Source organism: Calypte anna, chromosome 12, assembly GCF_003957555.1.
Source record: "Calypte anna isolate BGI_N300 chromosome 12, bCalAnn1_v1.p, whole genome shotgun sequence".
In the NCBI taxonomy this organism is placed as follows: Eukaryota; Metazoa; Chordata; class Aves; order Apodiformes; family Trochilidae; genus Calypte; species Calypte anna.
Window position 1 is genome coordinate 12,618,491 of NC_044258.1, and position 22,486 is coordinate 12,640,976.

The following is a 22,486-nucleotide window of genomic DNA, read 5'->3' on the forward strand; positions in this document are numbered from 1 at the left end:
ACACTTTGTGTTGTAAAACCATGGCTTTATTCAGCCTCTTCAAGTTTCATTCTGTATGTGTAATTTCCTTGCTTGCTCTTCAAAATACACCTTCTATCAGCTGTCATAATTTGTGAGAGGAGACTATAGATCACATTTTCATTATGGAATGCAACATCTATTACAATGCCATTCTTTTCCTATTTATTTCCAGGCTGATCTTGGCCCTGATAAATACTTGTCTGACAAAGACTTACAGTATGCTGTGAAACTTCTTTCTTCCTGTTCTGTGAGTATGACCTGAAGACTTTTAAATTGTGCCAGCTCAAAAGTGCTTGTTAAGGGCTGATCTTGCAAAATCACATGTGGTCTATTAGCATAGTTGGTAATTTTAGAGTTGCTTTCATTTAAATACGTGCAAACCTTTTAATTATATTTTCCACATAATATGAGGTAACATTCTCAGCACAGGTAATAATTCTGCAGGATTATTACAGGAGATTTAGAGCTGAGGTTAATTTGTTTTTTTTCTTGTGCAGTAGTGTGAGATAATGAGTTTTTATTTCAGCTCCTCAACACTTTTAGCCTGTTAGGATAGTGCTGTGGAGGTATAATTGCTAACCCATATGCTGGGTGTATTCTCAAGCATCAGTGGATGAGGCAGGGCAGTAAGTATCATTATTTTTTTAGTTCTTTGAACTCAAGACAGGAATATCTTAGTAGAGGCACAGTGGAGGCTGTACAATTTAAGCTCCTGTGCAATGCCACCTTATAAATCCAGTAGTCATCTTTGTCTGAAAAACTGGCATTTGACTTCAAAAGGAGTTTCTCTTTAAGGATATTAAGCATGTGAGAGACTGACTGAAAAGGATGGTATTTAAACTGGAAAAGCTCTGTGCAGACTTGGACTCAGCAGATATACACAACTGAAGAGACTGAAAATTAGGCTTTTCAATCCCCAAACCAGACTGAAACTTATGTATTAAAATAGGACGTAAACAAGGAGTCCTTTTCTAACTTACAGTTTCAATTAAAGTATGTGCTGTATGTGTAATTTGTTTCTATCTGTGCTGTCTCATTTGGTTTCATGAAGTTGCAGGAAGTAGTTTTAATAATTTCTGAAGACATAGAACTGTTATGACAGCTATTAATGCCAAGTTTCCTTATGTGGCACAGTTGTATAAGACCATCAATTAGTTTTTTAGCTTAGCATTACTTAAAGCTGCTGTAAAGGTGCTGATGTGTAAGTATTAATTGAGGTTGATTCTTCATTTTTCTAAGCTGCCAGTCTGTTTTTTTAAAGAAAAAGATGATGTATTTTTAACAATTATTATTCATGTGGAAGTTAATCTCCTTGTGAAGTTTACTCCAGGTTAAGATGGAATAACTTGAGCAAATGTCACTGACATAATCCTATTTATTGCTTTTAACATACAATTCAAGCAGATCTTTTTATTTTGTGAGTCCAGCAAAAATGAATTGCAGAATCTGTCATCTAAAATTTACCTACAATTTCTTCTTTTGATAGCATCCCTATATTTACAAAATCACTTTTGCCACTGCCAATGAATCTTCAGCACTGGTTATTAGACCATTCAGTGAAAAAGGGACACTAAAAGACATTATTTATAAGGTAAGGTAAAACTCCTGCTGTCACCAACTCAAATGGTGTAATGTTTTCTGGAATTATCATAGTATGTCTTTTATAAAACTGTTTACCATCTATTGCTAAGCAAACCAAGACATTTAATGGCTTTTTTAGGCATGATACTTGACATGTATATTTTTTTTTTAAAGGCAAAACCAAAAGACCCTTTCCTGAAGAAGTATTGCAATCCTAAAAAAAATCAAGGTCTTGATCTTCAGCAAATAAAAACATATGGAAGGCAAATATTAGAGGTATTTTTTCTTCTGCTTGAGTTACTAGCCTTTATGATTTTTTTTGAGGCCAACTGGTTTAACTAGAAAAAGTAGACAAACTTTTGTGCAGACAAGCTTTATTTTGGCAGCAGACTTCAAAGCTAAATGTAAAGTAAGATTAGCTGCTGCATGTTGAATTTAGATATGTTTGTGTGGGGCCATTTCTCACAACAAAAAGAAAAGGCAGTTGGTACATGTGGAGCTGAAGTGGGAGGGAAGGTGATAATGTTTTTTGCTTGCAGGAAAAGAGAAAGAAGTAATTCAAAGCTTGCAGAACATATACCATAAATTAATTGTCATTAATGTGTTTTTTTCATTATTTATTCAAATGCTAATATGCATTAGGATTGTGAATTCTAGCTTCCAGAGCTCTTTGGGAGATGTCTATAAGCCAGTTTTGAGGATCAGTGTCAAATGTTTGTTTTGTGGCAAATGTAGCCAGTGAAATGGAAATGAATAGTCAGCCAAAGATGATGTAGGTAGGAGATCAAGTTGAGTGAGCATTCTAAATAGGGACCTCATTTACTATGTATCTGCTTTAATATTGGACCATTTAAGATCTTGAGATCATCAGAGCATCTTGTGACAGTGCTCCTGTCTTGGATTTTTTTCAGGTATTAAAATTCTTGCATGAGAAAGGATTTCCTTATGGCCATCTTCACTCTGCCAATGTGATGCTGGATGGGGACACCTGCAAGTTACTGGATCTAGAAAATTCCTTATTGGGACTTCCATCATTTTATAGATCATACTTTTCACAGTTTCGGAAAATTAATGTAAGATTCAGACAATTAATTTAGCTGACTCTTATGCATCCCTTTATCTTCAACTTCTGTGTGTGGAGAACTGCCAAGAATGAAAAAAACCTTTCTTTAATCTGAGCTTCTCTTTATGATATCCCTTTTTCCTCCAGTCACTGTCTGGCTGCAGAGTTTTGTTGCAGCACACTCGAGTGAGGCTGAGACCAAACCTAAGCAGGTAGAAGGGGAGTGCAGATGAGTGTTTTCATCACAGCAGTGCTGGCACAGAAGTAAACAGCACTTGTTTCAAGATCTGTTTCCACTGTGGTCTTGTATTTCATTAGGAATGTGCATGTTGTGTGCCACACTTTTTCACTTGTTTGTCTGTACAATGAGTGCAGTTTACTACTTGGTTCTAGCTGGGAGCAGCAATCAGCCTTGTCTTTGGTGGACACTGTGAAAATTTATTAGATTCTTGCAGATGTCTAGCTATTAAAAGCTGGTTTTTATTTGTTTGAAGTGTGTCTCTTAACTGGAGGCTTCCAAAGCAAAATATTATCTTCCTACAAAAACAAACTTGCCCTATTGCAGCAATACAGCCTTTTAGCCAGCATCCTGCCCTGCGTTTAAGTGTTTGTGGTAATAAATTCCATACAGCATCACGAGACAGCTGCTTGTTAACCTTGCTAAACAAGTTCTACTGTGTTGCCAAAGAAACGATCAAAAGTTCATGGTTAGTCCAAATCTGTTAGTGCCATCAAAGCTCTAAGCCACTTTCAGTAAGAGGAGCCATTTCTGTTTAAACATGATTAAAAAATCTCAGAAATATGCTGTCTGGGAGCTCAGCATGTATGTACAGCTTGTACAAACCTAGGGAGGAGTGAACAAGACTCTTCTGGGTTATTTGCTTCCTTTTAATCCACCTCCCTGTTAAGTGGCAGCTGATCATATTATGAATCTCATTCTTTGCTTTTTGACTTGGCCAGGAAAATGTGTTTGGTTGCAATTTGCTTCAATGTATGGCTCTCTAAACTGCTGTGTATGAAAAGAATTTCCTACTTCATGCGTTTTTACAGAACTTGACTGCACTGCTGTCCCATTTTTATCAGCATGTAGAGAAGGACAGCAGAAGTTGCTTTAGCCTGAGGTGCAAAAATTTCACTTGAGCTTAAGTTATGCAGGTTGTTGTTAGGAACTTAGGTTATCTACTCTTGTGTATCTTTGAATGAAAGACCACTCTCCTTTAGTGGGTTATCACGTTTTCAGACCATTTATGAAAAACTGATCAGTTCTACCAGGTTGTCGTCTTTATTTTTTTTTTTTTTGTCCCTTTGCAGACTTTAGAAGGTGTTGATGTACATTGCTTTGGACACTTGCTGTATGAAATGACATATGGAAGACCCCCAGATACAATCCCAGTTGACAGCTTCCCTCCTGCACCATCAGTGTCTGTTGGTTAGTACACAATCAATAAAAAAGTCAGTCAGTTCCTGGGTGCTCTTAACTAAGTTGAAGTGCTGTGAAGTAGCAAAGATCTTTGCAGAATTTCCATAAAACTTGGTGGCATTTTTTTTAGGGTTTTGTTTTGTTTTTTTAATTGAGTGGTAAAGCAGTGTGAGAGAAGTAATTAGATGTCTGGATTCCCTCACCTCATGTCCAACATTCTTGAAACATTTGTATGTGTAAATAGTAGCATTATAATAAAAAACACATGCCACAGAGCTTCATCACTGCTTAGTTGATGCAATACTTAGGGGAACATCACACAGCAGTGCCAGACGTTTGTTCAAAATCGTTTGCTGTCCTGCTGTGCAAAAATGTGTTCATTCTTATTCTTTCTTTGGTAGTGTCAGTGTTGGAATCCATTCTGACCTGTGAAGCTATGAAGAATGGAATGCCAACTGTTTCACGGCTCTTACAGATGCCGTAAGTCTTGTTTTACTTCTTTTATCCTCATGGTGATGTTTTTAATTATAGGAAGAGGAGGAACCTTTTGGCTCTTACTCCTTTTTAGAAAGATTTGCTCCTCATTCTGAGGGATGTGCAGTGTATCCCAAATAAATCTTTAAAACTGACAGGCTTTAATAGAACCCATCCCTTGTGAATCTGATAGGTGCTTCTTTAGTGTTTCTTTGTCTCTTGGTGTGTTGAAGGCATTATGAATGTGTTTTAGCATGGTGCTGTGGTTTAAATTGATCCAGGCATTAAAGCACTGCAAGCAAGATTGAGATCGTGTACAGAGTGTTTTACAGCATGTAGAATAAGGAGCCTTTTTACATGTCCCTTTCAGACTTACTTCAGTAGATTTTGCTATCAGTTTACTTATGAGTAGTAAAACAGATCTTTTGCTCTGCTCTGCTGTCACATTTAGACTGGATCTGGGTATGAGATGCTGTGTAGATGTCCTGGCTGGTTTCTTGCAGGGCTGGCTTAGGGATTCTCTGAAGCACAGAGAGAGTAAATTTCCTTAACAGGTGTCCTTGCAATGAAGGTGCAGAAAGGGGCAAGACTAGGATGCAGAAAGGGAGTAATATCAGTACAAGACTGAGCTGGAAATCACATCTGTCTGCAGTGCTACCCTAGGACAATATTAGCAGAGAAACTGTCGTCACAGTGCTGCAACACCTCACCAACATGCTGAGTGTAGAACCATAGCTTCTGGTAGGGAAGTTCTTTTGTTTTTTCTTGATACAAGGTGCCAGAGTCATGACCTTATAAATGACGGGTTGCCCATACCCAAATCTGGGTCTGATCTCACAGTCTACAGATTGCAGTACAGTGAGAGCATGCTCATGTTTCCTGGCTTGGGAGAGGCACCGTGGGCTTGTCTCAGCCTTCAATTCCTTCTACTCCTCCCTTCCTCTGCTCTTAAGAGGTGGGAGGAAGAGGGATATAAGCAGGGAAGAAATAGCTATAACAAACTTCTGAATAGAGGAATATGCAGGTGTTAAAAGTTGTTGATGCCCAGCTCTATCTGATACATAGGACATTGTACTACATTTCCTTCATGCCAATACTTTTCACAGCTGTTCTATGTAGATGTTCAATGCAATAATGTAATTTAAATATTGAGTAAGCTTTATTATTATAACCATGTAAACCATTAGCTTGCTTAATTTTGCAAGGCAATGTAATCAGAAAGGGTCAGAGAAATGCCCTGCACAAATGGTGAATGTTTCTGTTTTTTTTTAAAATCTTTTAAATTGGATTTATACCTGAATTTTTCATGACATATTATTATAAGCTTAATTCTAGACATGAATAGTGTAGCCTGTGATAATTTTCTGCAAAGCAACAAAAAGTCTCTCAAATCTTTATTTCGGAGACAAGCCTGAGATCTCTTTCTGGGACAGTTTTCTAGTATGTTCTCCAGAACAAAGTATCTTGAAATGGACTAACCAGTTTATTTTCAGACTACCATTGCCCTCTAGTGTCTTTTGTTTTGGATGGAAAAGGCAACCGTTTGTACTGTTGCTGCTGATACTGTAGATGGGAGAGCAAAAATATCAGAATATTTTCTTTAATTGCCTTTGCCAAAGTTCAGACAAGAATGCAGCTATTTTCAAAGGTTAAATTCACTCCCTGATCTTTCAAATGTTTCTTGTTTATGCTAAAAAGCAGTTATGCTAAGAGGGTTTTCTTAAAAAGAGCAATGATTTTGTTTAGGTCAAAGTTAAAATACAGTACCTGGTCCTCTTTGTCATTAAAGAGAACAAATACTTTTAAGGAAAATGCATTCTTGTTTTGGGGAAACCCTCCCTTACCTTTGATAATTGTACCTGTTGTATCAGCTTTCACAACACTTTACATGGTCTTGCAACTCTGCCATCAGTAGTGGCTACATTCTCAGAGTTGGGTGCTGCTAATTTTACTGCTGTTTGGAAAATAAAATGCAGTACATAAAAACACATGGGAAAAAAACATGGCCTAGGGATGACGACACAGAAGGAGAAGAACAAGGAGGGAGTTAAAAACCAGTAGTATTCTCACTGTGGTTCTGTTGTCCAAAAAGCAGATTAATGTCCAGTGTGCAACAAACCAATTCTTACACATTCAGGACAGATACTGTGTTTATTCAGGCCTGGTGCTTGGTGGACTTTGCACCAAATGAAGCACACGAGCCAGGAGAAGGGCAGCCATATTTATACGAGAATACTAATTAAAATTCCCACCTAATTAATACATATGCATGGAGGCCACGTCATCATGCTAACTCATCCTTTTGGCTGTAGTTCAGAACTTATGCCTGCACTGGTTCCTCTGGTGGTTTCTAGTGGTCTTCTGAGGGTCTTCTGGGGAGCACACCCTTAGGGATTATTCTTTATTTATTGATTGAACTCAGGACACAATTGTGTATTTGTCTTCCAGCCAGGACCATCGAGCAAGGAGAGTGAACTTCCTCAGTTAGATCTTGATAAAATGTGAAACACAAACCTGTCTAATTAAATTTTGGTTACACTTGAAACATTGTCTGTTTTTTTAGTATATCTTACTGTGTAGCTCATAGTTAACTGTGGTAGGTGTTTCAGGGAGAGAACTGCATAGATCAGTTCTGCCTGGCTCCTGAAAATAATATTCCTTTGTTTATTTTCCTTCATTCATAGATTATTCTGTGACGTCCTGCTGACAAACTCAGAGAAACCACAGTTTAAGGTAGGATTGAACACTGATTTGCAGATGTTTGTGGAAGTGTCAGGCTGTGGGTAAGCTATGCATTAATGGACAAGTAGAGGAGAGGAGAGATGGCATTATTTGGTTTTATGGTGATTGCCATCTGTATTTGGATTCCACTGGTGAATTGTACTTAAGAACATCCTATCACCCCTCAGCAGGGGGGCACAGTGTGACCCATGGTTACTGAAGTGTAATTCCTGTGCTGGAGCTAATTTGTGTGACATGATGGTACTCTGTCTGAGTGGAGGTTGCTAAGTAATGTGGGTCCTTTGCAGTGAGAGGAAATTAATTGCTGAGACCTGTGGAAACTGATTTTGCTGGTGACACCATCAGGACATTGTTGCCAGCTCCAGTGCTGCAGTGCTGGGACTTCTGGGGAGCCACATCTGCTCCTACTGGGAAGCTGCCTCAGACCACTTCTCCTGGAGGAGATATACTTCATATCTTATCAGCATCTTAGCATTTTGGGGATGTGACCAGAATGTCAAAACAATTCACTGTCCTTGCCTTTAGAGTATCCCTTCCATTACACAGTGTTTCTTTGACCCTGCTGTTAGATCTGTAGTGTGGTTTGGAGTGGAAAACATGCATCTAGAGTCTTCTTTTCTCCTTCACTAGATCAATAGTGTCAGAACTTGGGGCTTTAGATGGGCAACATGATGAATGGTGAATTTTGAATGGTGAGTTTCAGCAGTGAAGTTCTGCTTTCCTTCATCGTATTTTGTGCTATGATTTTTTTCCCATTCTGTATTAGATTCCTACAAAGCTAAAAGAGGCATTGAAAACTTCCAAGGAATGCATAGAAAAACGACTAACAGAAGAACAGAAATTGGTAATGTCTGATTTCTTTACTGTGTTTCCTGCAAACAATGAATTTTCTTTTATCGCTTTTACATGGAGAAAGAACGGTTTTATGCGTCAAAGTGATTTTGAGTAATAAAGGCTTTCATCAACAGATTTGGTGTCCCAAAAATGCAGTAGGAGGAGTTGTAGAACACCTGCTGACTGTGTGTCATTTTACTATTTTAAATTCACTGTTTTAAGCTTCACAGGCAGTGGCTCCAAAGTTAAAGGATCTTTTTAACTGTCAGGATCCATCCTCTACCAGCAACAATAAAAAACCCCAAACCAAAAAACTAAAAAAATCAGAAAAAAACCCTAAACATGTAAAATGACTAGAGTATGTTTTCTTGCATTCCTGCACCCCAAACATCTAAGATATTAACATGGTCTTTTTCTGTTTTTCCCTTTAATTTGAAGATTCACCAGCACAGAAGGCTGACAAGAGCTCAATCTCATCATGGCTCTGAAGAAGAAAAAAAGAAAAGGAAGATCTTAGCACGAAAAGTAAGCAATCTTTAAATAGGTTTCTCACACAGAAGAACATGTGTTTCTTTTATTGAATGTTTAGCATACACACCCACAGTTATGCTGGTTTATTCTTTCCTATGTTTTTCAATACTATTCCTGATTGTTTTCACTTCTGTAGGTAAGTAATCCACTTCCTAAAAAGTTTAAGTTACAGTGGTAGCTGACTTGCATATTGGTAACCTTGTTGACCTTCTTGAGGTTACTATATGAAAAAAGCCTTAGTTACCTCCTCATACACAGATGGCAGCCCGTGCTGCTTCCTGCTGTCTGGTGAGGGTGGCAAAGTCGTTTTTAGGCTGCTCCTGCAGCATACTGTCTTTCTTTTCCTTTTCATGGGTCAGTTTTTTGCCTTTGTCTTGTGGTCAGAGGACACTGGAGATTCCCTCCTTGCTCCCCTGGAGTTACTTGAGTGCAGAACAACCTTGTTTTTGTTGTCATCATAGCAGCACATTTTGGGTTGGGGGAGAGGGATGCTGGGCATTGATAAATCTTGTGTGATACAGGGAATGGCTGTTACAAATCAGGTCTATATCAGGTGTCAGTTCTGTCCTTATCATGTAGAGTAATTATTTATTCCCATCTTCTGTTTCTTCTGCTCTTTTTTTTAAAGAAGTCGAAACGCTCTGCCTATGAAAGTGGGGAAGAACACTCAGCAAAATACAGCAACTCAAATAACTCAGGTAAATACAGAAAGAGGAGCTTGCTTCTACACAGCTTTGTCAATGTTTTTGTTGTTGCTGTCATTTTCTGGATTAAAAGATCCAGGGTCACCATCAGTTTACGCATTAATACTGGCCTATCAGAAGCTGATATTTTGGGTATTTAATAATTGCTGAATCAAGGGATGAAAAATATTTTTAGTGTTAAGATTTCCAGCTGCTTAATGTAAAGCAATGTGTCCTCTCTTCTCTGCCTCATTCCTCAAAACAAAACAAAACAAAAAAAAAAAAAAAAAAAAAAAAAAAAGGCAAGCAGTCTTTTCATTCTGCTTGATATTTGAGTGGAATAATAATAATAGCATCCATTATTTGGGCCATTTAATATTGCAGCCTTCAGGGAAAAACTCTGGTTATCTGTATTCCATAGTAAGGTGTTGAGATGAATGAGAGAATTATCTCCTTAATTGCTGCTTCAGTGCCGAATTCTAAAGCAACAGAGCCTTTGACAGGTCTTCATTTGGTTAAAAGGAGGAATGGTTGGTACTGCCAAGCAGTCCAAAAGCAGCCCATTGTGGAATAGTCATATATCAGAGTAACTGTTAGAGCACAGAATATGACTGAAAATCGTCTCTTACAAGGAGAAATGGGGTGCCATTCAGGCAGTGGCACAAGTCTTAAGGAGAAAAGAATTTGGATGCTGAAATGAAACAGCCTAAGCAGCAGAAAAGAAGTGTTACCCATTGAGGAATTCTGTTGAGTGCACTGCTTATGTGTTTGGATCTTCTCTGATACTGTGTGTTAAGTCCCTGTTCAGATTGGGTCTGAGTGACACTGTATGAATGGGAGTCTTTCCGATGTTTGCAGTGGAAGCAGGACTGAATCTTCAGTCAATAAAGTTGGCCTGTCCCCAACAATCTGTCTTGTCTGACTGTGTTAAATTTTAATGTCAGAGCTTTAGTTACTAGACTGTTGTTTTATTTAGCAGGCTCTGGGGCGAGTTCCCCATTAACATCTCCATCATCTCCCACTCCACCGTCTACAGCAGGTAAGTTCAAGAGTCATTACAGTGTCTTTTTTTATCAATGTTTTCACTCACCTGTCCCCAAAACTGTCGATATTATCCCCAAGGATGGTTAAGGGATGCTGGTTTTCAAGGGTGGAACACAGAGATGACATTCGTCACGTGCCAGCCTGAGTGTTGGCATTTGGTTTCTTTTTAGGGCCTTATAGGGAGCATTTTAATATTATTCTTTATCATTTCATAACCTTTCCTGAGATATACATGATAGGATTTACCCATAGAATAGAAGTGCTTGCTTCAAAGTCTGTATGACTCCAGCCCTATCAACACTGCTACTCTCCAGACATTTTCTGTCCATGTTGCGGTATGCAGTTCTGATGCCAATGGTCTAAAGTACTGTTTGCTGATCCCTTGTTTTTGTGTATTATCTCTTCTTGCCTCTACTGCTGTGCTGTAGTTTCAGGAATTTTGGGTGTGACAAATTCAGTGGTTTAGGCTGCCTAAGCCCTGTTCTGCTGCAGCCCATTGGTACCAGCAGAACTGGTAGGAACAAGTTAGACACTGGTTTAGATTAAAAGAATATCTTCATTATTCTGCTTGGTTCTCTCTTCAGTTTGCTGGTTGGCTTGTTAACATTTTTGTTAATGTATAGGACAGGTGCTGGGAAGTGGTGAAGAATCTGCTTGAGTGGGCAGTAGAAATGCTCAATATTGTTATTGTGTTACACAGTAACAACTCTGTTCTCTGGATATACTGAATTAGCTGGAGAGTTTATTTCACATTCCCTATGCTCTAAAAGGGAAGTAGCTTAAAATTCAAAGGTAAACCTGCCTCTAAAATGCACAGATATTTAGAAAACATTTTTTTTTTCTGCAAGAAAATGAACTTTTACTTATGTGTTAACTTTTAACATCTTGGAACTTGATTGAAAACTTGAAAAAGTTGAGAGCGTGTGATGCTCTTTTATGTATAGATGTGTCTCAAATGGCAAAGCATGGATGAAGTTTGGGCTCAAAACTTGGCTGTTGTTTAAACCACAATGTCACAGTGTGTTGGTTATCCTGCTGCCACTGTGCTCATGGTGACTTGCAGTGCACATGTCCGACCTGGATTCGATTTGGAAAGTGCTTTAGTGTGCTGATGGCATTGATTCATTTGATCAGGTGTAAAGGCGAGTGTGTGAGTGCTTTTCTGAGTAGATTTCATAGAAGAAATTTCAGTTATTGGCTCTGAGAAAGCTAGCATGATTGTTTTTTTTTTTTATTCTCCAGCAATGTTGTACTTTTGCTATTCTAAGCAAGTCTGCTACTAATGACTTTTTGAAAGACTCATTGGCCCCATGGTAGGGTTTGCTTTGTGACAGCTGATGGATCTACAGCTGGTACATCTCTTTCAATTTCCTTGTGCTTACTAAGCTACTTACTTCTAAACCAAAATTACTTGTGGGTATCAGTGTGTGAGATGACTGTCAGAAAGGGAGTGAGGCTTTCAGTCTATCTTTCTGGTTTGGTCATGGTTATGTTAGAATTGTGGGTACAATGCAATGGCAGAATGAAATCTGACAGAGAAAAGTGTACCCAAGAGAAGCTCTTGCCCTTTCCTGGCCTGTAACTGACCTAAATAAATAGTGTGTGAGAATGTGCAGTGCCAGAGACACTGACCAGAAGGGAACTGCTCCAGGCTGATGTGCCCTGGGGAAGTAACCTCATTAAGAGGATTTCTCACACATTGAGACATGCTTTGTCTCTGAACAAAGGCCTTATGAGAATTAGTTTGCAACAGAGTGCTTGGGGTAGTCAATCCAAGACATACTAAGAAAGAAAATGACTGCTCTCTTCAGCTGTCTTTGTAATGATAGCTGCAACTATGGGACTGAATGCCTGACCTTAGAGGAGAAGGGTGTCTCTGAGGCTCTCATGGGCTTTTCTCATTAACTAGAATGTTTTGGGCTGGTTTTGTTGCAGATATTTGGCTAAATATTATCTTTGAAATTAATGGTTTAGATCATGACAGGTGATTCTAATGTAACATCCTGTATTTCTGACATTGCCCCTTGAATGTTTGCTTCTTTTTTCTCCACTTGCATAATTCTTGAAAACCTGTTACTTTTCTTGGTGGCTAAGAGCTGTGGCTAGGATCAGAAGGAATGCAGAAAACTGTCATATGAGTTATTTGAAACTGCACTGTATCTTCTCTAAATCCCATAAGCCCATAAAAAATCAGCGACCTCCCTCACAATAGAGAGGAATTTTGAGACTGCCATTTTTGCTTCCCTGCTGGAATAAAAGTGAGAGCTGTCCTTTGCTTTAGCTATTCAGCTTCACATGTAGCTGTCAACAACATAGCCAGCTGTTCTGAATCCTTCAGTATAACACCCATATGGTGCATCTTTTCTGCTCCTCACCTTTTGGGAAGACAATTTGAATACTTTAGCAACTGCTGTTCTTTAGTATCTCTGATTCATGGAGCTTAAGTGCAAATACAGGTGTTAATAAGACAGGAAGTGTTCCTTGAACTGAGTGGATTTTGTCTTCTATGGCTAATCTTCCTGCAGTTTTCTTGCTAAATCTCTCTAAATGCCCTTTAATCCTGTAAAGCCTGAATTATGGCATGTGCTCCTGAAAGCATGTGTGTTGTATTTGTTCATCAGATAATAACACTTATAACCTGGAAAACTGTGGTTCATTGTTCAGAATCAAAGTATTGTATTTTTAAGATGAAACATTCTGCTATCCTCATATTTGTCAGTGAAATAGCAGTGTCTCAAATTTTGTATTAACTTTTCAGCTAACAGTATCTGTTTTTCTTACTTTGACACGAGAACCAGATGATTAACTTGTGTCCTCTCTCTTTCTCTGCTGTCTTCAATAGAGCATGCATCATTTTGAACGTGAATTTTCGGAAAAGTAAGCTAATGCTGATTTATCTCTTTAAAGATGCTCTGTTTCTGTATGGGAAAGTTGAATGCAAATCTTGAACTTGCTTAGTATTGGGAGGGAATGGAAGAAAAAAGATGAACATTATTATCAATTATTTTAATGAAATACAGCATCTTTAAAAACTCTATCACTAAATTGATTTTGTTTGCATCCCATTCTCAGCCAAGTTTTTAATACTGTTTGCACAATAACTGTCACTTTAAATTCATAATTAAGTTTTTGTTTCAATTCAGGCATCAAGTTTACAGCATCTGATTTACTTCCTATTCCTTTTAACACACTCTCTTAACAAAAATGTCCCTGTAAAAAACGTTGGTAAGTTCTTGTTTGAGTGATTTATTCTTACAACTGCATGAATGAGTAAAATGTGTGTTTGCAGGCAAGTTCTTCTAATTTATGTATTGGGAAGGTCTAGTTATATTTGAGCACTTGTCTCAAATGTTTTTTTCTAGTAAATACAGGAAAATATTTCACTGTGGGACAGAACAGTTTTATCTGTAGATGAGTGCAGCTGGCGTGAACAAAGACTTCCTTTGCACTGCTCATGTCCAGAAGGGAAGGACACTTGGTTGTGACTGACTGATTGAAATTAATTTGTTTGAAGACTTTCAGAACAGATATCAGAACAGTGGGTTCCATAAGTAATGTTCATAGCTAATCAGATACTATCCTAAAACCTGTGTGTATTTGTGTGTTAAGGCAGAGCTTAGGTGTTGAGTATCGTTGTCTGTAGTCAGTGTCCCAAGAGTTTAAGACAGTTGGACTTAATTGGACTTAATTGGTTGGACTTAATTAATTTTCTGGAAGAAAGATGGCCTCTCTCCCTGTTCCCTGTCTTTTCTGCCCCCATTGTAAATTTGGAGATAACAAATCATGGCTTAATAATACATAGTGATCCAAGCACTTTCTGACTTTTTTTCTCCTCTATCAAACATGTACCTTCTTTCACTTAAACATTACCATTGTATTTGTGTGCCAGAGTCTTGGCCCCTGTTTTCATGGTAGCATGTACAGCTATCTGCATAGCCTCTTCATTCTCACCTTTCAGTTCCAGCCAAAAATCTTGTCTTAGTTCCCTGCAGTTTTTGCATCTCTTTCAAGCCATTTCATTTATCATTAGCTGGTCTTGGCTCTTTTACAGCAGTTCATCTGATCAGTTTGGGATAGTGTTGGTACACCAATCCTGCAGTGTTCTGCTCTGACCACTTTAACTGCAGGACAGTAGAAGTGGTTATTTTTACTGCACAGTAAAAGTGGTTACTTTTACTGCCCTGGGTTGTTTTCTTCTTTGGAAAAAGCATTAAGATATCCTTTGCTGCACTTTGCTGGCAATTTGTACATACACGAGAATCAGAAGGACTCTAACCTGGTTTGACAGTAGTTGTATTATAAATTTACTTACATCTTTGCTAGTGTAAAAAGTAATTTGACTAAATTAGATGCCCCCAAGATGTGAATAGCAATTTATTTCAGTTTGTGCTAACATTGTGTAAGGTTTTATAACTTTAGAGAGCAGTTGATCCACATGCAACAGGCATGTTTCAGGCATTGTTTCAGTTGATCTCTGAGATTTCTACTAGGACTTGAGTTTTCCTCTGATAGGGAGGAGGGGGAGAGGATCCCAATATGTACTTCTATGTTGTGTTGTCACAGAAAGAGGTTTACCTGCCAATCAGAATTTCTCCTGAAGAGTTGGAAGTGCTGCAATCACAGCAAAATGTACACCAGCAAAACTGAATGCTTTGTGTGAATACTCACCTTGCTCCCAATGGGAGAAGTCTGTCTTCAAATGAGGGAGCTGAGTTTTACTTCTATCTTTTCAATTACTTTTTTTACTATTACTTGTTAGTCTGAGAGCAAGTGTTAGTGAAGAGCAGAGAGAGAAGTGGAGCACAGAACTTTCTGTTTTCTGTAGCTGAGCATACCTGTTAGGTGTGTGTGGCATGTCCTTTCCTAGCAAGCAGTTCTTCAGTAACCAGTCTCTTGGATGACCTCATGTTGTTTTGCTTTGTATCATAGTTTTTGCCACTCACCAGTGGCAAAATATTCCTCTTTGTAGATTACAGATACCAAAAGCTAATACTGTAGGTGCCATCTGTCTCTCTCTAGTCTTACTATGGAATAACTTATGATCTAGTTGGTCATAAGTTAAAGTTCACTGTTGAATGGTTCTTAGTATTAATCATTATGCCTTATGCTCACTGCAGAATATAAGACCAGACAGGCCAATCATTCCCCATATAGTTGCTGAGGTGCTGCAAATGCCACCTTCACCTGGATACCCCTTGGACTGGCAAGGGGTCACCTCTGAAATCCTTTTCTCTTACGCCAGCATGGATCTTTGATTATACTTGTGTAGAAGTGAATGAGTAATGTGCAGCAGCTGAGACACAAGATCAGGGTGTCTGGGAGAAGGACAAACAAAGCCACCTGCCTGGGTCTGAGCTGCTAGGAAACATCTCCATGCAGGCCCTCACTGCTGGGGTTGCAGGCCACGGTGGATTCTGGGGAGTCAGGGTGTGGAGGCATGAGATGGCTGTGACCAAGGTAGAAAGAAAGGCACAGAGGGCAAAGGTAGGAGCATGAGAGGCAGGCAGGTGGTGTAAGCACCAGGTGGTTGTCATTCATTCACCATGTGAAACAAACGTTTGTTGCAACATGTTTGGAGAAAGGCTGACAGTACTGTGGAAGGGTAACACATTTCCAGGAACCTCTATCTGCAGTTAGTACTTCAAAAATGGAATATAATCTGACCAGGCGGTCATCACAGATACTATGGTGATGTGGTCCTTTTGAAGAATATAAAGTTAGTCCTGTACATAAAAACAGGCAGTAAGAGTTGCTTCCACTATTTGTTCATGACCTAAAGAGCAAATTGCTTCACTGGGGACAAACAAGAGAAACTGAAGTTGGGAAGTCCTGTTAAGACATCTCTGGCTTAAGTCCAAGGCCACATTTGGTTCACGTTTTGCATCCTCGAGTACTGAAGCACTTCAGGCTTCATTTCAGAGGTGTCTCATATGACACAGCTCACCTGCAGATAGAGGGATCTGATCACTTTGGCATTTTACATCAGTTCTGTTCTTCACCGTCCACTGACATTCCAGGAATGATGTTGACTAGTGAAGGGCTGACCAAGTCCAGCTAAGAGTTGTGGTCCTCTGCAGTAGGACCTTCTTGACATAATCAAACTGCATCTTCTCCACAGGAGCATCGTCGATACCCCCAGCACCGCCACCTCCCCCCCTGCCACCAGCAGCTCCTCCTCCTCCTCCAAGTACAGAGGTGCCAACACAGCCAAGCCCACAGCCCGGGGTCAGTGCAAGCCGAGGAGCCTTACTCAGCTCCATTCAAAACTTTCAGAAAGGAACTCTGAAGAAAACACAGACCTGCGACTACAGTGCTCCCAGGATCAGCTGAGGCCTCTTGTCACACCAGGATTGAATTCCCTTTTCCTCTCCTGTGCTGCCTAGGAACAAGACCCTCCTGTCCGGCCACTGATCCACCACCTAATCATGCTGTAGCTTCTTTTACCCCTATTTCAGCTTTTCTGGAGGAGCAGCACCACCCTGTCTGAGTTGTGTTGCCATGCTGTGATAAGTTCTCCATTCTTTACTTGGGTTCAACAACTCTGTTCTCTAGCTACAGCTTCAGGGGTATAGCAATTTCTATATAGCTGAATAAACATCTGAAAATAGGAATGACCATGACCATGGTGAAGTAATGCATTTTCTTCTAGCTCTGTTCCACCCTTTTTTCAAATTGTAGGAATGTAGTTTTAGTTTGCTCAGTTTTTCCAAGACTTTTCATGCAGTTCTAACTCATCTTAATTCTTGCTGCACCGAATCAGCAAGTTTTGTTTCAGATAATCCAACACCCTTCCTCTCCCAACCCTTAAAGGAAACTGCACAGGTGAGGAAACTGGAGAATTAAATCTTATTGCCACCCTGTTTGCTGGTGGAATAAAAATGCTGTTTGATTAAACTTGTTTAAATGGACATACTACCTGTAACTCTAAGGGAAAGTGTTTTTAAATGAGGAAACAGTTGAAATGAGAGTTAATAGGGCAATGGGATATTATTCATGATATAGTTAAATGCAAAGTTATATCAAGTTAATTCTACAGCTTAAACTTTATTGAAAGATCCTTTTTGATTTAAAACCTTAAACAAATTGCACTTTAAAGGATTATAGATAATCCATTTTTTAAATTCAAGTACATCAGTGTTTGTTACTATGCAGAGAATGTCTGTACAAAGTTTCATGTAACCTGTGATATTCAGTCCTTTTTATTAAAATGTTACTGGAATTCCTTCAGCATTGTGGTGGTGGGTATATTCACCTAGGATTGCACCTGCAAGCCAGACTTCCTAAGAACCTAACATCACTTCTGCTAAAACAGATCACCCTGAAAGGCATTCCTGGCCCTTGACTCAAGCTCTTCCATCTACTTACAGAGGTGTCTCCTCCCCAGCAGTTCTGTAGAAAGGCAGCCACCCCGGGGGACAGAGCAAGTGACACTGCACAGGCTCCTCGAGGCAGCTTCCACTCTGTACCAGGAGCTGCTGAAGGAAGCTTCATGGGGCTCCTCTCCCAGCCTGTCAGCACAAGCCCCTCAGCTAAACCCTGTTGTGTGGTCACCTGCCCAAAGGCTGCTGCAGTGCCTTCCCAGCTCTTCAAACAGTCTGTGCTGCTGCTTGCAGACCCAGGCTCTGTGTATCTGAATTATTTTGAAAATACCCAAATATTTTGCACTTTAAGAACTGTAGTTTCAGCATGCCAGTGCCAGCCCATGTGATGAGTTTAAAAAAAAACACCAAAAACTACATAAAGCAAAGCCTCTGGGCAAGTACTTTTTATATCACTGTATGTGTCAGCTAGCAAAGAAGAATTAGGTAGCCATCTCTTAGCCTTTACTATAAAGATCTGCACTCTGTGCAGATGGTTGCACTTAACTGCTGATAGGAAAAGCAAGGCTTCACTCACTCCAGTTTGATCATTCACCTTTAATAAGCCTTGTGACCGTGGGATCCTTGAGAGATTTACAGCATTATTCCCAGGCTGGGCTTCTGCTCACTGCAGCTCTTCACTCAGCCACTACTACAGCCAGGTTAAACACAAGCTAGCCTGGTAATCATAAGCCAAGCAGAAAGAGGATTTTTTTTTCTCACCTGAATACAGAGTCAGATTTCTCCACATACAGTAGCACTAACCCACCTGTACTGTTGAGCAAACAAGCATTACCACATTGCTGCTTACACAAACTGTGGCTGAGAGGGTAACCCCTTATAAATACTCTGGGAGGTCACTATACTTTCCCCACTGTACAAAAGTTCATGTAGTTATACAACACAGTTATGCATACAACTTGCTTTACACCATGGATACTTTATAAAGCAGGACTTTAAAACGTGTATTTACAACTTAGATATTTAAAACTTTCTTCACTGCAAATATTATATCCTTCACTTGAGGTATGCAGTTGTCTTCTAAGATTTTTGCATAAGGCATAGGAACATCTGCACCAGTGACACGCACAGCTGGAGCATCCAAGTAGTTAAAGGCAGATCCTGGAAAAGAAGAGAGTTGTCAGATTGCCATGTGTTATGGTTTTCTCTCAATTCAATTTCTGAACCTTAATCTATTTAAACAATTTTCTTCTTGTAGCATTAATATTCCAGAGAGCTGCTGCTGCTTGTTAATGTCCTATGGTTTAGACAAGAAGTTTCCATCCTGCTTCTCACAAAGTCAAGTTCCTGGGATAAGAATTACTTGCAACAGAACACGAGCTGGATCCACCCTATGAAATCTCTAGGGTGAGACAGCTCTGCTCAGAGCTCCTCAGACACAAAATTGTAACTTCATCTTCACCTGACAAGAAATCATGAGGATTTATACTACAGATGTATATATATATATATATATTTAGACCAGACATGTACATATAATGCAGAATTCTGTACCTTCCATGATCCTGGCACAGATTTCAGCTCCTACTCCAAATTGTGGCCAGCCTCCTTCTACAGTCACAAGATGGTTTGTCTTTACAACACTGGCTTCCACTGCTTCAATATCCATTGGTCGAATAGTACGCAGATTTATAACCTGAAAAAAAAAAGAAAAGGACTCTGCATTTTGTCCTTTAGCACTTTCATCTACTCTGACTTTCAAGACAAGACTTAAAAGTTAATATAATTTCTAACTTTTTATCCTGGCAGAGGCTGTGCAGCACACTTTCTGGTGGCTCCTGGAAAATCCTAGGTTGGTAAGTCTTGCCATACTGAGATACAGATATATTAATACCTACTGTCAGTCACTCTAAATATCATTAGCAGTTCTGCCTCAATTTTCTGATGAAAATGTCAAATGCAGAAACATGAAATGCATGCACCTCTCTGACTGTGAAGCTATTTACAAACAGAAGCTGTTTGTAAGTAGAACACTTAAGTTTTGCAGACACTGAATGAGAAGACCCTCTGCTTTTTTTCCTACTCCAGGGAAAGGAAAACCCACCTACCTCACACTCTACACCTTCTTTGGCAAGGACAGCAGCTGCTTCCATACAGTGTCCGACAGGTCTAGAGTGTGACACTAATGTAACATGAGTTCCTAGAATAAAAAAGGGTTAAAAAAAACAGCAAAACAACTCATTAACATTTACAGCTTTTCTCTGGTCCTCAGGCTCCTTTCAAGGTACTAATTAGGATTCTCTTGTAAATGTCTGTTCCTTAAATGTATTTGAGTATTCTATGCCTATATATATTTATATATAAGTAGCATAGAGTGGCAGCAGAACTATGTGAAATCACAGCTTTACCCTTTAATCCAACAAACTGAGGAATGTATCATGAGTATGTTTTTCAGATTATACTTTTCAAACATTCATGTAAATCAGTGGTAAATTCTCAGCAAATGGACTGAAATACTGCAGTGATCTCTTCTGTGTTTTTGACAAAAACTACACACTAAACTGAGGAAGTTTATCAAACACCATTATCTTTAATCTCTATACTAATGAATGAATCTTTTAGAAATATTTTTAGATAAGATACAGAGAACCAAGTGATTTTTCTTTATATGGGTAACAGATGAAGTATACTACAGATAAAATAACACTGGAACACTTTTTAACTGTTTTCCTGTGCTCCATGACAGCAGTATTCTGAATAGCTAAGAATAAGCTGAATTAATAGTGGAATAAAGCTGCATTCTCTGCTTACCTTCTCTTTCTATTTTAGCTTTTCCAATTGGAACAATGAAATCCTTTGACTGTGCCTGTTCAGACATTTCAAAGGGAACACCATACAGCAATTCATTTTCCAGCATCACAACTAGAAGAAAAAAATATTTGGATTAACATGTGCATCTGCAGGCAGAGGACTGTACTGATGATTAATGACACAGCCTATCCAGGCAACAAGGACTAAAGCATGTTTGCAGGGGCAGAAAAAAAGAAAGTCTGCTTCAGTGGGGAATTATTTTAAAAACTGTATGCACTTAGTTTTAACTGTTTCAGTACATGATGGTAGAATCACCAATTTTGAAAGGATCTTTGATTTTTTGCATGCATGTTTCTGAGAAATAAAAGTTTCCCTGCTTTTAATTAATGACATTCTGAATTTATGATGTGAATTTCATTAACTGTAAGAATGAGTTTCATAGACACTGTATATGCAGGAACTCCCCCTGACTCATTTTCATGCTTTTTAGCCCCTTTATGATAGATTCATAAATAGTTCTAAGTTTCCTGATTGGTACCAAAGTGGTATTAAGGACACAGAGCTGGCAAGAGCACAAAATTAGTCTATTGCTGGCAAGGCCAGTGCCTGTTAGGAAAACATTAAGTATTTGAATCAATAGTTCCATGACTTTGGAAGTACCCTAGAGACACAGTAATGCAACCTGATGTGTTTTAGGGGTTAACAATCCCTTTTTGATGTTTTCAGGATGGACTGTTGGGTATTGCTGTGATCTGCCTGTGTTCACCTGGATTATCATCCCGGATCGATGCTTTCAGCAGACCTTTGCAATCTTCTGAGCTCCAAGGACTAAGCACTTTCAGTCCTGGGCAGTGCCCATACCAAGCTGCAAAGCACTGCGAGTGCTGGGCACCCACTCCAGCTGCTGCCCCGTTGGGGCCTCTGAAGACAACGGGAACACTGATTGCTCCTGCAGACATGTAACAGGTCTTGGCAGCAGAGTTGATAACCTGATCTATTGCTTGCATGGAGAAGTTGAACGTCATGAATTCACACACTGGTCTCAACCCTGCCTGTTAGATAAATATATTTACATATTAGTATGTTTTAATGTCAAAAAATGCTTCAATTTTTAAATCAGAAGAAACAGCCATGTACAAACCATAGCAGCTCCAACAGCGATTCCTGCAAAGCCCATCTGAAAGAGAAGGACACCAAGGGTAAGCACAGGGGTGGTGGCTGATAAGGGAGTGCCAGGGCAGGAGATGGCGCAGCCTCACCTCTGATATCGGGGTGTCCATCACCCTCTTGTCCCCGTACTTCTTCCAGAGACCCCTGGAGATCTGCAGGGCAGAAGAGAGGAGTCAGGGCCTGCCTGAGGCCCTCTCCCGGCCCGGTAACGGCATCCACGCACCTTGTAGGCACCATCGTACTGGGCCACCTCCTCGCCCAGCAGGAAGACGCGCTCGTCCCTCTCCATCTCCTCATCCAGCGCCTGGTTCAGCGCGTCCCGCACCGTCACCTGCGGGACACCGGCACCGGGCAGGGCGGGGTGTACGGTCCCTCGCCGCCGGGCTCCTCACCACCCCTCACCACCCTCCCCGGCCCGGTGTCGTCTGGCAGTCCCGGGGCCGGGCTGCTTGCCTTGAAGGGACGAGCCCCCCCCTCCTCCCCTTGCCCCAGCCCCTCTTGCGGGGTCCCCCTCCCCGCAGCGGCCCCGTTACCTGTATAGAGGCGGGCGCGGAGAGCCGGATCCCCCTGCTCTGCTGCAGCAGCAGCTGCCCGGCTGCGCGGCCCGGCATCGGGAGGCGAGCGAGGCGGGTGCCGAGCGGCCCCAGGTTGCGCAGTGCCGCCGCAGCCGCCGCCATCTTGCCCGTGTCCTCTACCGCGGAGGGAGCGGGGGCGCCGCGCGCCGCCCGTGACGAGCAGGCCCCTCCCCCGCGCGCGCCCTGGCCGCGCCCTGGCCCCGCCTCCCCCTCGCGCT

General features: G+C 40.3%; 2 protein-coding genes across 6 annotated transcripts in view; one reads left to right on the forward strand and one right to left on the reverse strand.

Moving 5' to 3' along the window:
- Positions 1-17,620, forward strand: part of PXK (PX domain containing serine/threonine kinase like) — a 36,584-nt gene extending 18,964 nt beyond the window's left edge. The window contains exons 7-20 of one of the 5 annotated variants that reach the window (XR_003988088.1): positions 194-268; positions 1,508-1,612; positions 1,777-1,878; positions 2,514-2,675; positions 3,977-4,094; positions 4,487-4,565; positions 7,244-7,292; positions 8,068-8,145; positions 8,574-8,660; positions 9,295-9,364; positions 10,329-10,388; positions 13,236-13,270; positions 13,537-13,618; positions 16,512-17,620. Coding sequence is in view for 4 of the 5 variants with exons in the window: in XM_030458678.1 (XP_030314538.1) it covers positions 194-268; positions 1,508-1,612; positions 1,777-1,878; positions 2,514-2,675; positions 3,977-4,094; positions 4,487-4,565; positions 7,244-7,292; positions 8,068-8,145; positions 8,574-8,660; positions 9,295-9,364; positions 10,326-10,388; positions 16,512-16,723 (1,200 nt within the window). In the remaining variant the exon portion in view is untranslated. Of the gene's footprint in view, positions 1-193; positions 269-1,507; positions 1,613-1,776; positions 1,879-2,513; positions 2,676-3,976; positions 4,095-4,486; positions 4,566-7,243; positions 7,293-8,067; positions 8,146-8,573; positions 8,661-9,294; positions 9,365-9,981; positions 10,061-10,325; positions 10,389-13,235; positions 13,271-13,536; positions 13,619-16,511 lie in introns of those variants that run through there. The other 4 variants (XM_030458680.1, XM_030458678.1, XM_030458679.1 and 1 more) reach the window with 4 other exon arrangements.
- A 669-nt stretch (positions 17,621-18,289) lies between these two features.
- On the reverse strand, positions 18,290-22,455 carry PDHB (pyruvate dehydrogenase E1 beta subunit). Its single transcript, XM_030458683.1, has 9 exons — positions 22,227-22,455; positions 21,917-22,024; positions 21,783-21,845; positions 21,665-21,700; positions 21,290-21,575; positions 20,524-20,634; positions 19,821-19,912; positions 19,267-19,408; positions 18,290-18,873 (listed from the first exon to the last, which is right to left on the reverse strand). The coding sequence occupies exons 1-9, from the start codon at positions 22,368-22,370 to the stop codon at positions 18,728-18,730; spliced, it is 1,128 nt and encodes a 375-aa protein (XP_030314543.1). The 5' UTR covers positions 22,371-22,455; the 3' UTR covers positions 18,290-18,727.
- Positions 22,456-22,486: the final 31 nt, after the last annotated feature.

What these genes read in the sequence shown, in the direction of transcription:
- PDHB (XM_030458683.1), bottom strand. Translation starts at nt 22,370, where the DNA reads ATGGCGGCGGCTGCGGCGGCACTGCGCAACCTGGGGCCGCTCGGCACC. An exon ending in TCGCTGTTGGAGCTGCTATG is followed by an intron (nt 21,576 to 21,664) that starts GTTTGTACATGG and finishes TTTATCTAACAG; the next exon opens with GCAGGGTTGAGACCAGTGTG. An exon ending in AAGAAGGTGTAGAGTGTGAG is followed by an intron (nt 19,409 to 19,820) that starts GTAGGTGGGTTT and finishes TTTTTTTTTCAG; the next exon opens with GTTATAAATCTGCGTACTAT.